Source organism: Protomyctophum bolini (genome assembly GCF_963924005.1).
Source record: "Protomyctophum bolini genome assembly, chromosome: 22".
In the NCBI taxonomy this organism is placed as follows: Eukaryota; Metazoa; Chordata; class Actinopteri; order Myctophiformes; family Myctophidae; genus Protomyctophum; species Protomyctophum bolini.
Window position 1 is genome coordinate 19022239 of NC_137883.1, and position 15570 is coordinate 19037808.

Consider the following 15570-nt stretch of genomic DNA (forward strand, 5'->3'; position numbering starts at 1 on the left):
TTCTTACTCTCTGCACTGTTTTTTTCCCCCTGTTTGTCTTTCTCTATTCTTTACGCTTTCTCTTAAAACGGCAGACGACGGGAGCTTGTAGGAAGAATTTCATGCATGTTTTTGCACCTGTAAACCTGTGATGTGCGGCGATACATTTAACGTTTGTTTGTGCATGCAGTTTTTGCACACATGCACGCTTGTGCACTATGTCATCCAAACTGTTGTGGGTTTACACAGAGGGGTTTCCCAGAGGACCCATGACTTATCCAGGTTCAAACTTGAGGGTTTGCAAGTGAGTGACCCGCGCACATAAAAACATTGTCCGAAATCATGTGTGCGCCAGGGGGTCTCTGTACTGTATGTGTAAAGTGATCTATGTCTGTCTGTGTGTGTGTAAATTGGTCTGTGTGTATGTAAAGGGGTCTCTGTGTGTGTGTGTGTGTGTGTGTGTGTGTGTGTGTGTGTGTGTGTAAGGGGGTCTTTGTATGAGCAACAGAGTCTGTGTGTGTGTAAGGGGGTCTCCAACCCGTTTGTATTGTCCCTGATTCCGCTGGAGTTTGACAGCTTTGTCTGAGTAACATCATCAGCTCGTAGACCCCCTGCTGTTCTGCCCCAGACTCCTTCTGCGTGTGAATTATTGAGCACAGCTCAAGGGGTTAGAATGGGAGGGAAAAGGAGAGACATTCCTATTACATTTTATATACCGTAGCTGTACATATATACATGTATATATTCTATCCCATTCTGACCTGAGATCAGATTCTAAAAATGTCTGTTTGAAAATGACAGTTTTTCTATGTCAGTCGTTCTTCGATTTTTCAAAAATAGCAGACTTACAAGACTTACAAGACTTACAAGCTACGAGCTTGTAGATCTGCTATTTTCACTAGCTAACACCAAAAGGGGTTCCCGCCCAAAATGGATTAATAGCTTACTGTACATCCACTGTTTGGACACCTGGGCCAGTTGAACAGCATAATTTATGTAAATGATGAGCTTCCCACACACATAAAAATTCTTCACATCACAGATGCATGAGAGCATGCAAGCGCTCTCTCTCTCTCTCTCTCTCTCTCTCTCTCTCTCTCCTTGTCGCCAACAACACACACGCCAGCACTACCACACTGCACACCGGCACAACACGACGCAACACAGCTCGCACCACATAACACCACACAGTCTTCACATGAGCCCGTGATGACCGCGGTGCACGAGTGACAGGGTCAGTCCTCAGAGCCCAGAGGATGGCAGCGTTTTCATGCCACACCGCAGGACTCCACTCAGTTAGATGTGAGCTGAGACCTTCAGCTTCAACCGTTTCCTTTGTCTCTCTGTTTCACTACCCAATCAGTGCAGCTATTCCCATGCCTTTTAGTCCAATAGGGGGCACTGCAGAGTGTGTGTGTGTGTGTGTGTGTGTGTGTGTGTGTGTGTGTGTGTGCGTGTGCGTGTGCGTGCCCCCATACCCATGCCGGCTCGTGCGCCTTTGTCAGACTTCTCTGGTGTTTATCTCTGCTGTGCCTCTTGGGCATGGGGAGGATTGGCACATCTAGGAGAAGATACCCACCTCTTCCCCTCCTCTCCTCCCCTTCTATCCTCCTCTCTGAAGCGCCACGCTGCCTGTGTCTTTGTGTCTGAAGGAGAGAAACACTCTGGGTTGGTAACGGATTGCATCAGACACCAACGGGGGGGAGAGAGAGAGAGAGAGAGAGAGAGAGAGAGGGAGGGAGAGGGAGGGAGGGAGAAGGAGGGAGAGAGGGAGAGCGGTAGGAGGGGGTAGTAAATTAAGTATTACCAAAGAGAGCTGAATAATTCCATTGGAGTCTATCTTCCTCTGCAACTACAATATGCATGACTTAAACCCCAGTCAGCTCAATGTAATACGTTGAGCATGTACAAGTACACTTACCTCCCCATTCATTTGCACTGACTACATTCATCAGATACTGAGGCCAAGTTTTATATGAGCTCTCCTCCATAAATGACAAGCATTTTTTGTCTTTTTAGTTTTATTGAGTGAGCAGTATTGTATATACTATGTTTGTTTGTATATTTATTTTCCAGACGCGCTGTACAAATTATGTGCATAATCAGATTATGTCTATGCACAGAAGAATGTTTTATAACGTGGCAGAGTGGTGTGTACACTGTACAGTAGTGTGTTGACATCCATGTGAATTATGAATAGTATGTTATGGTATTTCATAGATATATTTCCTCTCCTTTAACCTCCTACTACAAACTACAGTATGGCTGCAGAGATAACAACAACATTAAAATATTAGCAGTCACTGACCTAGTCAACGGATCATTGCATGTCAGGTCACAATTTAAGGTCATGACAAGCTACATAAGGATTACAATGTATGTGTGTGTGTGTGTGTGTGTGTGTGTGTGTGTGTGCGCGCGTGTGTGTAGACACACACACGCACACACACACACACATAAATCCTTTATTTTATTTTATTTTATTTTATTTTATTTTATTTTATTTTATTTTATTTTATTTTATTTTATTTTATTTTATTTTATTTTATTTATGCTGTATCTGTCATCCCTTTGGTTAGTGCCTATCACACCCGGGTGATAGTTCACCAGCTCCGTCAGTTTGTAGGTACACCCACGCATTCACTCAGAGACTTGTTCACATCGTGAACTCTATACATTTTATGCACCCAACAGCATTGCTAATGTACATACTGTACACACCTCATACTAAGGAATGGGAAGGAGCTGTTTGCGTTATCCTTTTGATCATGGAGGATGTACGTTACATGACATATGCTTTTTATTTCATGATCAATAAAGATATCGATCAATCAATCAAAAAAAGGAAAGATGGGAGGAAGGAAGGAGATGATATTGGCCCTGATATCAATTATAGGATGTTTTTAGTTTTAATGACTAAGCTGATGTGGTGACTGTCTCACTGTATAAAAGTGTCTAATTAACAGGCTGACTGAATGTCTTCCTGGCTTAGTGACTGGGTGACTGATTGCAGGATTGTCCGACCAACTTGACTAACTGCCTGTTGCGAGTTTATACTGGCTGACAGTTAAGACTCTTGCTGACAGGCTGATGAAATTAATGCTTGACTGGCTGGCTGACAGCACTAAAGGCACACAGTAATTGAGTCAGTATTTCAGGAGTGAGCTTTGTTAGAGCAGAAGGGAGCTGGTAATGTGCACAGTGCACGTACCTGTGTGTGCGTGCGTGCGTGCGTGCGTGCGTGCGTGCGTGCGTGCGTGCGTGCGTGCGTGTGTGTGCGTGCGTGTGTGTGTGTGCGTGAGTGCGTGAGTACTTAATGTACGAATAGAAAGTAAGTACTCATTATGCAGAATGGCCAATTTCAAGTTTATAAATGGTATAAGAATCTTTAGAAAATAGCGGATCTACAAGCTCACAATGTGTCGCATCGTGAGAGCTTGTAGATCGGCCATTTTCAACGAAAGTTGTTTATGTATGCTTTGTATTGTAATAATAATAATCTACAAATAATAAAAGATAATCGGTAGCACTTTACAATAACGATTACAATAAAGCATTTATAAACATCTATAAGCAGTTTGTAGATGAGTAATAATCATGAACAAACTGTTTATTAACATCCGTAAATGTTTACTGAATGAATCTAGAAAGAATCTAGAACCTACAAAGCAACTAGTGACTAAAGTTTTCAAATAATTGTAGAGTAAAATTACAATATCTGGATCCAAGTTGTAGTGGAGTAGAAGTATAGGAAATTGGAAATACTCAAGTAAAGTACAAATACCTCAAAATTGTACTTAAGTACAGTGCTTGAGTAAATGTACTTTGTTACTTTCCACAACTGCTGCTCTGTATAGAGCGTCGGTTTAGGTTAGGTATAGCATTTTATGCAGACTTAGACTTATAGCATTTATATCACTATAAAGTATATATGCATAGTTTCATTATATAGATATTCCACTGTTACGTTCTTAGCTTACGTATGATTCATGATAAATACTTTTTTATGATGTATTGTCATGCTTTTTGTTCTTGCTTAAGAGCGTCTGCTAAATGCCTAATTGTAAATACAGTGCAGCAAGGTTTCCCCAGAACGTTCTGGAATCTGATTTATTCTCATTCAAATGGATTTTCAAGCATTTTCTGTGTGCATATCATTCATGATCGTACAAAATGCATTGCTCAAGTGATAAAGCACTTGAGCTTTATCAAGTCCAAATTTGTATGGCTCAGAAATGCCACCATTCAATTGGTTTTAGCTCATGAACGCGTCCCCCGTCGTAGATATATTAGGGATATTAATGCAATGTAAAGGGATATTCTGCTCTTTAACCGCTTAGTTTACAAGGTTTAAGGCTAACTAAAACCCTATATACTTCATTGACCGGGGTCCATGTGGTTAACAAGACCATTTACTGGCCAACAAAAAGCAAAGGGACACATATTTAAAGGTACATAATCCTTTCGAGAAAAGAGAGAGACATGGATCAATAGAATGCAGGTGATACATCTCGGTAACAGCACACCAGACTTGTTCTTTTGGAGCAATTATAGCTAAAAATGAAGAAGGGAAAAGTCATCGGCTTCTCATGTTGACGTATCTAGTCAATGGCTCATTCTTTTCCATTCGGCAGAATTTGTAAGGCCCACGGTTCCATTGACTGCATTTCTGGGGATTGTAATTTTTTCAGTAATTTAACAATAAATCCAAAAAGCAGAATTGGAATAGACAGCGTTATTCTTCTATGCTTCTTAATCCCTGTGAAGAGAGTAACGACAGTGTGTCCTTGAGCGTGGCAGCTACTCATTGTGAATCCATATAAATAGCTGCCGGAGTGTTTGAGGGCTAACATTGTGATAGCAATACTGGCTAAGGCCACCCACTGGGGGCCAATGAATAATACATCAAAGCTGACTGCATTCTCCTTATCCCTGTGTTAATAGGGTGTGTGAGTGTTTGTGTGTGTGTGTGTGTGTGTGTGTGTGTGTGTGTGTGTGTGTGTGTGTGTGTGTGTGTGTGTGTGTGTGTGTGTGTGTGTGTGTGTGTGTGTGTGCGTGCGCGCGTGTGTGTAAACATCTGTTTATATTCCTGTATGTGTGTGAAAATATTTGAGGAGTGCAATAGGTGTCAGTCTATACTGTGCCTATTTCTGTGTTAAACATTGACACTTGTACGTAATGTAACAGTATATTATTTATATTGGTTTTTTTTTTATAGTGTCTTTCTGAGCGTGTGCTGGTGCATTTAATGTACATGTAGTACTCCTTAGGAGGGACAGGCCTCCAAATTGTTTAGTAAGCATCATTATCACACAGCCAGACAGATTACGATAATTCACTATAGGGGAGACATGTGCTGCATGCAAGAGATTAGCCGGAGGATCATCTCACAGATTCCTGCGTCTCAGCTTCTCCTGCTAGCACGGAGAGAACCCTATCATATCTGTTTAGTATGCATATGGTTGTGGCTAATGGAATCTAAGCATTAGCAGACCATGAGGTGTCTGTAAGAAATTACATTTCTTCTCATTCCATTTGTCACATTGTTTGTTCCGTTTGTCAGTTTTTTTCTGTCACGTGTCTCTGGGCTTTTCTCACGCTACAATATCTAAAGAGAACCCATGCATGGCTCCATTTTCACCTTCCTTTTCTATTTTCCATTAGACATTAGACATGGGAGCATGATGATATTTATTGTGTTGGTGTGTTGATAAGTGTGCATGAATATAATGATGTAGCGAAGGTGTGTTTGTGTGTGCGTGCGTGCGTGCACGTAGACCCTTATGCATGTCAGACTATATTATCTAGACCCCCCCAGTGACCGACTAGTCACCACTGGCTGCCTGAGAGCCTAGCATGAATGACACGTGGTAACACATGTTGTCATGTCTTAAAAACATCAGTGAATCTCATGCACCAGGCAACTATTTATTCTGATGCAGTTCAAGCATGCAGTAGTACATACGCTTGATGCATGTGTATAATGGAAAGGTACGTGTGAGCATATGTCTTTGCACACTCAAACTATGAGCACCCACAGACTGACTCGCCACACGCACGCACGCACGCGCACACACACACACACACACACACACACACACACACACACACACACACACACACACACACACACACACACACACACACACAGGTTGGACAGTGTATGGAGTGTCAGTGCATGGGGCACTCTCCAGTCCCACGTCCCTTGATTGATATCACCATAAAAGCAATAATTGCTTTCAGTAGTCATCCATTAAGGATAGCTGTGATCTCAACACAGGGTGTGTAATGCTGAATTATTCACCCTTCCACCATTCTATAATTTTGTTTTCATGCAACCTCCCTCTACCTCCCTGCACCTCACTATGCCTCCCTGCACCTCACTATGCCTCCCTGCACCTCACTATGCCTCCCTGCACCTCACTATGCCTCAATGTACCTCCCTGCACCTCACTATGCCTCCCTGCACCTCACTATGCCTCAATGTACCTCCCTGCACCTCACTATGCCTCCCTGCACCTCACTATGCCTCCCTGCACCTCACTATGTCTCAATGTACCTCATTGTATCTCACAATGCCTCAATGTACCTCATTGTATCTCACTATGCCTCAATGTACCTCATTGTATGATGTCACACACATATACCCTCTAGTGACTAGAGGGTACGTATACTGTATGTGTGTGACATCATCAAACCCGGAAGTTATGCGGGAACGCCTACTGACTATACTGAGTGGACAAAAAATGCTTTCTGGCCTTGACAGCCCATAGGCCTACATGAAAACAGAAAGGTCCTATCTGATTGCATTAAACAACGTTAAACAATGATAAACTCACTTTGCCTAATATTTTCTTAGAATTGGACGGAATGATTTTAGATCAAGAGTTATTCACGTTTTAAGATTTTCCATCTCGTGGGCTAAACAGGGGGGGAACATTTTCGATGACGTCCCACTGTTGCGCCACATCGAATGTTACGCTCCCAACCTAATAATCTCCGTCCTTTTGATCAATCTCTGTCTTGAGCGCTGGGCGTTACTAATTGATAGGGCGGAGAACTCCGTCCTGTGCGCTCTGAGTGTTAAGTCCTGCTCGCGCAGGATCTAACTATTTCTATAATTATATGGATTAAGAGCGTCTTATATTAAATATAGCGTCTAAATTGTTTGTCTGTCTGTCTGTCTGTCTGTCTGTCTGTCTGTCTGTCTGTCTGTCTGTCTGTCTGTCTGTCTGTCTGTCTGTCTGTCTGTCTGTCTGTCTGTCTGTCTGTCTGTCTGTCTGTCTGTCTGTCTGTCTGGATAGATAGATAGATAGATTCTACTTCCTACCTTGCCTTCACACCTTCTCTTTCTTTCTCCCATCCTCTCTCTTTGTCTCTCCCTTATCTCCATTGCCCCTTCTCCACTCCCACCCCTCACCCACCCTCTCTCACTTCTCTTTCCCTCTTCTCTCTCTCTCTCTCTCTCTCTCTCTCTCTCTCTCTCTCTCTCTCTCTCTAGTACTGTCAGCCCTGGGGCTAGTCTCAACCATCACTCCTCTTCATTTATTAATACTTCCACTCATACAGACCAGCACACACAGCGTGCACGCGCGTGAAAACACACACACACACACACACACACACACACACACACACACACACACACACACACACACACACACACACACACACACACGCACATTGTACACCTGCACGCATGCATGCACACACAAAACATACACACATGTTTGCATTTGCACGCACGCACGCACGCACGCACGCACGCACGCACGCACGCACGCACGCACGCACACACACACACACATGTACACACACACACACACGTGCACAGAGACTGCACAGATGTCCGCAAGGATGCAGGGAGCCCAGTGTGTCCACACACTCACACCCGCTTACTGTGCAGGAAAATGCCCTTTGTAAAAGGACAGGGAACATCAATCTTCCAGCTGTATTGTATCATTGCCCTACAGTATGACGCTGTTGCTCAGGCTCCACTCACAAGTAATTGCCCTTAACCAGAGTTGTACCAATGTAATGGACCCAGTGGGCTGATTATTACATAGTCATATTTAGACTAATTGGCTTAGTTAAAGATTATAACCTTTCGGAAGCTTCCACAATCTAATTCTAAGCTATCCCAGTTGACAGTGTTGTCATCATTGAACTGCTCAGAATAATAGTTAATCACTTGAACCCGACTCGTCCCGAACGTCCCTACTTGGGAGGGTGTTTGGGGGGTGTTTGAGGCATTTGCAGAACATTTTGGTCAAGAGATAGGCCTGGGCCACTGACGTATAGTGTTCCAGGCACCTGGTTCGAATCCCGATCCCAACGACCTTAGCTGCGTGTCGCTCCCCATCTCTCTCCCTATTTTCTGTCAGACTACTATCCTATAAATAAAGACATAAAAGCCCAAGAACAAATATTTAAAAAGAAATATATATATTTGGTGTAGAGGGGGAAAAAGAGACCAAAGACCAAGTTGACCTGGGCTAACTAAGTGTTACTTTACTAGGACTTAAGTGGTTAATATAAGTATCGCAGTCAAAGCTAGTTTCTTTTCAATGTGCGGTGCCTCATCAGCGCACTACACTTTCAGCTCACGTCCTCCACACTGCTGAAATATGAATAGAATCAGCCAGCGTGCTACTGGATAGTCATCTCACTCCAAAACATAGCAACGGCACACACTCAGAGAGGAAGAAGAGGCACGCAGGCAGGCAGGCAGGCAGGCAGGCAGCCAGCCAGCCAGCCAGCCAGCCAGCCAGCCAGCCAGCCAGCCAGCCAGCCAGCCAGCCAGCCAGACAGCCAGCCAGCCAGCCAGCACTTTATATGGCATGATATGGATGTTTATTTTGACTAAATCTAGAGATTCTGTTTTGAAGTGACCTTATAGTCATGGGAAAAAATACACTGTAATTACGCTCTTCTGTTTGAAGCACCTTGAACTCCTGTCCATTAATTTAGTACAAATAGCTTCAGGTAGAAGTGATGCACTATGAGCAGGCCACTACAGCGTCAGCAAACAAAGTTTGCTTTTCATTTGACCAGGGCGGAACTCTGTGTGTGTGTGTGTGTGTGTGTGTGTGTGTGTGGTAGCCTGGGTCGTACTTTCAACTATTCTGTACAATAGTAACTATCCTATAAAGACCTATCTTATCGTATCTTCCCCAAAGGCACCCCTAGGAGCTATATATAACTTCATATGGCCTTATGACGTATAACAAGGACGGGGTTGGATGGGAAAGACACTGAAAACCTTTTTTTTGCGCTGTAGAAATGTGAATTATTGAAATGATGGAGTAGAGTTATAAGAGTAGGTCAGTGTAAGCTACAGTACTTTGCTTGAAATGTGTGTGCGCGTGCTCATGTGCGTATGTGCGTTGCGTGCCTGTGTACACTTGTGTGAGTGTATGTGTTGCTGTACTTTATGTGTAAGCATATGTACTGTGTGCGGTGGTAGTACATAGTACTGTACTTAAGTACAATTTTGAGGTATTGTTACTTTACTGGAGTATTTCCCATTACTTCTACTCCACTCAGACACAAATATTGCACATTTTCTCCACTACAACTATTGTACTTTTACTCAAGTACATTTTGAATACCAGACTTTTACAGTGTATGTCTACATTGTGGTATAGATATATAGTATAGATATATAAATATGAGTACTTCTTCCGTCACTATACATGCGTGTTGATATACTTGTGTGTAAGACCCCTGGAACACCCTGCTGTGGTGTTTTTTCTCAAGAATGTTTATGTTTTGTTTAGACAGAGAAATCCCCCTCCTCCCATACCTCAGTGCCATCAGTGCCATCTGCTGGCCGCGGTGGTCAGCGTCGCCCTGCAGGATGATCTCATTTATTCCCCTCCCTCCCCTGGCGCTGTGTTTAATTCTGCCCATGTGTGGCTGGCGGAATTGGTCACTGTATTGAATTTGATGATCCATTATGGCTCAAACACAAGCTCCGTTTCCTCAGGGCAAGGAGAGGATATTACACAGACAGCGGGGAAATCACACGGAGATTACAGTACCTGCTGACTTTATTGTCAGCCTGTTATACATAAACCACGGCAGTAAGAGGCTTTATAGATTAAAAATGTACATCAATGAAGCAATCTGGCTAGTTAATGGCGTCCAGCCCACCGAGCGATGTATAGATTGCAATAATGGCCCTGTGATTACCCCTATGTGATAAGGAGTGCATGGTGAGCTATGTCTCGGACTTGTAATAAATAGTATGATGTTTACAGTATCTAAACATGATACCACCGTGATCATTCAAGTCCAAATGAGGATTTATACCTGCAATACGGGGGCTATAGTATGTGGAAAATGACTAAAATGATCAATGCAAGTAAAGCTTATGAAGGAAGACTTTTTAGTAAGAATGACCCTGAGTTAATTCTCTCTGCTATATGAGGAGACCTTAATGCACATTTAGAGATTCATTTACAGTAGCAGTTGCACTTTACAGGCACATCATGCATGTGTTCTGTTGAATACATATTCTATTTCTACAGCCAAACAATCAATGCAGCGTGCATGCTCTGAATCTCGTAACAGTAAACATTTAATACATAATGTATAGTTACAGGTATATGCTGGGATATTTGACGGCGGTACATTTGCAGCTTCATAAAGTGTCAGGCCACATTCTCTCTACAGGATCGCTTACAAACTGTATTACAGTACAGTGACAGTGTATAGCCTATAGCACTGGTTCTGAATGTGGGGTCCAGGAGGGATCCCCAGGGGTCCTTGAGGGGGCTAAATCGTTGATAGTTAGGAACCAAGTAGACACTTAACGCGTCTTTAACTCTGTATAAATTGAACCAGCCTTACTACGTCCATGTCCATTTGATTCTATACACTATCTGAGTTAAAATATTTACAGTATACTGTACATTGGTGATAAACATTTTATCAAGTATGAAAAAGATTGAGAATCACTGTCCTGGCTCCTATATACAGTACACAAAACCTCCACAATAACTTCCTATCTACTGGGTGGATGGGTAATTAATTCATTGTTCTTTCTTGTCTCCACAGTGAGCATCTGTCATGTGCTTTCACCTTCTTCCTCCATGGGGAGAGCAATGTGTGTACCAGCGTAGAGATCGTCCAACACCAGCCAGCCTATCACATCACCGAGGACCATATCAGCCTTGCACAGACCTCCACTACACCAGTACAAGGTGAGAAAGCACAGACCTCCACTACACCAGTACAAGGTGAGAAAGCACAGACCTCCACTACACCAGTACAAGGTGAGAAAGCACAGACCTCCACTACACCAGTACAAGGTGAGAAAGCACAGACCTCCACTACACCAGTACAAGGTGAGAAAGCACAGACCTCCACTACACCAGTACAAGGTGAGAAAGCACAGACCTCCACTACACCAGTACAAGGTGAGAAAGCACAGACCTCCACTACACCAGTACAAGGTGAGAAAGCACAGACCTCCACTACACCAGTACAAGGTGAGAAAGCAGAAACACCACACAACTGTACTTTGACTACGCTTTCCTCCGTCTGCACCAGATTTCTTCACCAAAAATAGCCGATCTACAAGCTCACAAGCTCGCAGATTGGCTATTTTTGGCGAATGTTCCATCCCAGAATAGGCATGCTGGGGTTCAAATGTGTAAGCTGCATTCCGTACCTTTTATGTCCTACCTGGGACAATTCCTGGATTTCAGCTTTAGCTTAATCTATCCTAGATGTGGCCTGTCCACATCAAGAATCATAACTATAAAGATAATCATAATGATGTGAGCAAACATGATGATTCATGGAATTGCTCTGAAAGTGACCCCAGCGATATCGTTCACCACGTCGTTGTCGTTATAGACTGTGCCTTCCGAACTATGTAGTGTATTAATAGTTACTGTTGTAGTTCTTGGTGTGAACAGCCCTTACAATCTGTGCTATACTGTACACTGTAATCTCTGAATCTGTTTGTCTGTCCATCTGTCCGGCCGTCCCTTCTTTTCCCCGTCTCGTCCATGTCGTCCATCTGTCCCTGTAGTGATCCTGAGTCCCTACGGTCTCAGTGGCACTCTGACAGGTCAGGCTTATAAGATGAGCGACCCGGCGGTTCGGAAGCTGATGGAGGAGTGGAGTTACTTTTATCCCATGGTGCTTTGCCAGAAAGAGGGGAATGTGGAGAAGGAGAAGGAGAAGGAGAAAGCAGATGGTGGGCAGGCCTACGACCCTCACTGTCACGTGGCGGTGGAGGTCATTGTAGGTATGGAAAAACTGGAACGTGCTTCTTGACGTTGCAACAGGAAAAATATCCGTTTTTGTATTGCATAAATTTGCTTTTGCACAGTAAAGTCATCACTGTCAATTTATAAATTTTGCACACACTCAGAGGACATTACTGTGTGCTGGTATTCTAAGCCATTTTCCTGCATCAATGAATGCTAACACTTCAAGATAAGCTGCAGCTTCAAGGAAATATTAATCTCCACATGGTTATTCATGACGACATTACACAATTAGACCAAAAACTACTTCATGTTAATAAGCATTAGATGAATTGAAGTGACTTTCTTTTGCAGAAAAAACAATTGCAAAGTACTTCAGAAGAACTTAATTAAGGATCCAAGATGCACTGTGACATTTTTTAAAGCCTTTATTCCAGCATGGCTTAGTTAAAGATTAATTAAGAAAAATCAAATCATGTAGATTTCGAGATCCACATGGGAACTGATCTGATGTGGATCTCAGACTGCCATGTGTCGGCTAGTAATGTCAGTCGTCTGTCTACTCTATGGCATCAGACTCATCTGTAACATCTAGTACTGTCAGTCGTCTGTCTATGGCATCAGACTCATCTGTAACATATGCACAGTATGACTCCAATTTTGGTCAACGTTTCCAAACCCCATTGACTTCCACTATACAATAAAAGTTAAAACAATATACAGAAAACATACATTTTGAGGTATAAAGTTAACTTAATGGTAGCATACAAAATGAGGTGCTGATTGATCCAGCAGTTTGCAAGAGTATCACCGGACAATCACACAGACAGACCAATCCTCTTACGGACGGCTAGCCTCATACAGAGCGACACCGCAAAAACGTGGCCAACGCGTTTCAGCTCAGCAAGCCTTCCACACGGTCCACTCTTTATGTCATTCTCTTCTCCCGCCTCAGTACCCAATAAAAGCACGCTGAAAGTCCTTCCAGCTTAAGAACACCCAGAGAACACATTAGATTCTGGTGATTCTACACCGGGGAGAGAAAACCGCAAGAAAAACAACTCCGCATTGATTTAGCCCTCAGTCTGCATTGTAGGCTCTCAGGCAGTCTGAGATCCAGGTAATTGTGAATGCGATGCTATTGAAGTGTGCTTCAGCTGCAGTGTTCTTCAGAGGCCTTTGACGCCTCTCGGGGAGGAGGGGGGGTAAAGGAGGGGATGAGTGGATCAGAGGGAAAGGAGAGCAGTAGAGAAGACGGGAGCAGAGGATACGGAGAGGTGAGGCCCACGGGAGAGATATACACAGCTCTGTGTAATCAGATCCCATCGACTGTCTGACCCCGGCGCATTGATTTTGACGGTTTTGACCTGATTGAAATCAAAGCCTAATAGTAGCAGTGCCTTTTACACCTTGAGAAGAAAGCCTACAGCCCCCTACTGTATGTACTGTAGCCTGAGGCGCGTGGAACGATAGCGGGCGAGTGTGTGAGGAGGCGTTTGAGAGGGTGTTTTATCTGAATAACGAGCTGATAAGCGTGTGAGCATATCCGTGGATAAAAGGTCGGGCCATTATAGCGAACGTACTAGGAGGTTATGTTCTTTTACAGCTCGGGGAAAAAAGGAGTGCACTGTGAAGCAGTGTTGATTTTGATTTTAGTTTAGTCATAGTCTTTGGAATAAAACTTAATTTAGTTTTAGTCATATTTTATCTGGAATGTTTTAGTGTTAGTCTAGTTTTAGTCGACTAAATATCATAAGAATTTAGTCGACTAAATCTACAGTTGATTTAGTCGACAAAAAATATTTTATAGCAGATCTACAAGCTCACAACACAACCAAGTGTAAAATGACTTGTCTTTTATTTATACTGGATCTCTTGTCCACTAGTCCCTTCCTAACATTTTAGTCTAGTTTTTATTAGTTGACGAAGTTGTCAATATCTATATACTGTATATGTCTTAGTTTTAGTCGTCATAGCTTAGTTTTCATTTAGTTTTAGTCAGTGAAAAAAGGTAGCCGACAAACTTTTTTTTGTCTTAGTATTAGTCCTAAAAATCAACACGGCTGCAAAGTCCTCTGTGTTACTGTTAACATTGTACAAATGTAACCAAATGGACCCTTAATTATAAATTACACTGAGGATATTACTCTGTGACTGAATGATATTAATTAATACTGCATTACATTTACAATTGACTCGTAAAACTTAACTTTCTCAACCTTTTCAGGTGGTGTGAGGATGACCTACCCAGCAGCCTTTGTGCTGATCGCCCAGGGGGACCTACCTGTACAGCAGCCCCCACCAGCGGCTGCTTCTCAGGGCCTCAGTAGAGACTCACTGCACCACTGCGGTGTACCCCTCACCCCCCCCACCTCGCCTGAACAACCCTGCTCAGGTACCAACTCACATGCTGTAGCCTACATCAGAGGTTCTCAACACTTTTTTGGCTTCAAGTACCCCTTTTTCCTGATTCTTTTAATACATCTAATCTAAGTACAAAGCAATAACAGTTTTAAAATGTGCCTAACCTACTGTATTAGTGTTCGTTTAGTGATCCCCTTGTGATCCTACTAGTTGGTCTATCTGGTCCTTTTATCGGAGGACAGAGTACCGCTGGGGCAAGATCATGAACACATTTGAAAATTACCTTAATTAATGAAAGATAATTTAATAAAACTGTCAAAACTAAGAATGTTGTATTATGTAAGTATTATGAAATGATGCCATTTCATTGTTTTTGATCCATTATTTCCAGTGCTTGTTTATAAAGTGATGTGATGTTTGATGACTGTCTGTGAGGCCTGGCCCCAGACAGTAATACAGTAGGAGATATGGGGAAAAAATCATGGCATGCATAAACAATCGGGCTGTGTGCAGTGGTATATATTGTCTGGTTAGTCTAAAGCAGTTCAGGTTTGTTTTTAGAGTCTTGCTCAACTTTCTGATGTGTTTGTAATATTTGAGTTGAAAGCCATGAAAGAGCTGGCTGAGGAGGCGGAGAAAGGCAGCTTCTGGCTGTGGCTAAGGAGGAAGCATAAGAGTTGGGGGACAAACACCTAGGGCATCAGCAGGGGGTGGCAGGGAGATATCCCTGCCATCGCTCCGCCACCATGAGACGTACTGGGGTTAAAGGAGCGAAACGTTGATGAATGGTGGTCCCCAGCTGATGACCCGTTTAGGCCCACAAAGGTGTTCAGTGAGGTGTCACAGCACACCTGTTCAAAAGGCACTGGAGGAGGTGCGTCAGGCAGCAATGCCCAGCAGGAATACCATCACCTGTATCTGATATGTTGATCTATATTAATGTTCAACTCTTAATTTTCTCTCCTCCTTATTGAGAAGTTCTTCAATAATCCAATATATTGAA

At 43.0% G+C, this 15570-nt stretch overlaps 1 protein-coding gene across 3 annotated transcripts in view; it reads left to right on the plus strand.

Annotated features, from left to right (window-relative positions):
* The window catches only part of LOC308310456 (mediator of RNA polymerase II transcription subunit 13-like), a 128350-nt gene that overhangs the window by 88508 nt on the left and 24272 nt on the right, over positions 1-15570 (plus strand). For all 3 annotated transcript variants that reach the window (XM_080756799.1, XM_080756800.1, XM_080756801.1), the window contains exons 5-7: positions 11041-11186; positions 12023-12241; positions 14431-14598. In XM_080756799.1, coding sequence (XP_080612925.1) covers positions 11041-11186; positions 12023-12241; positions 14431-14598 — 533 coding nt within the window. The remainder of the gene's footprint in view (positions 1-11040; positions 11187-12022; positions 12242-14430; positions 14599-15570) is intronic.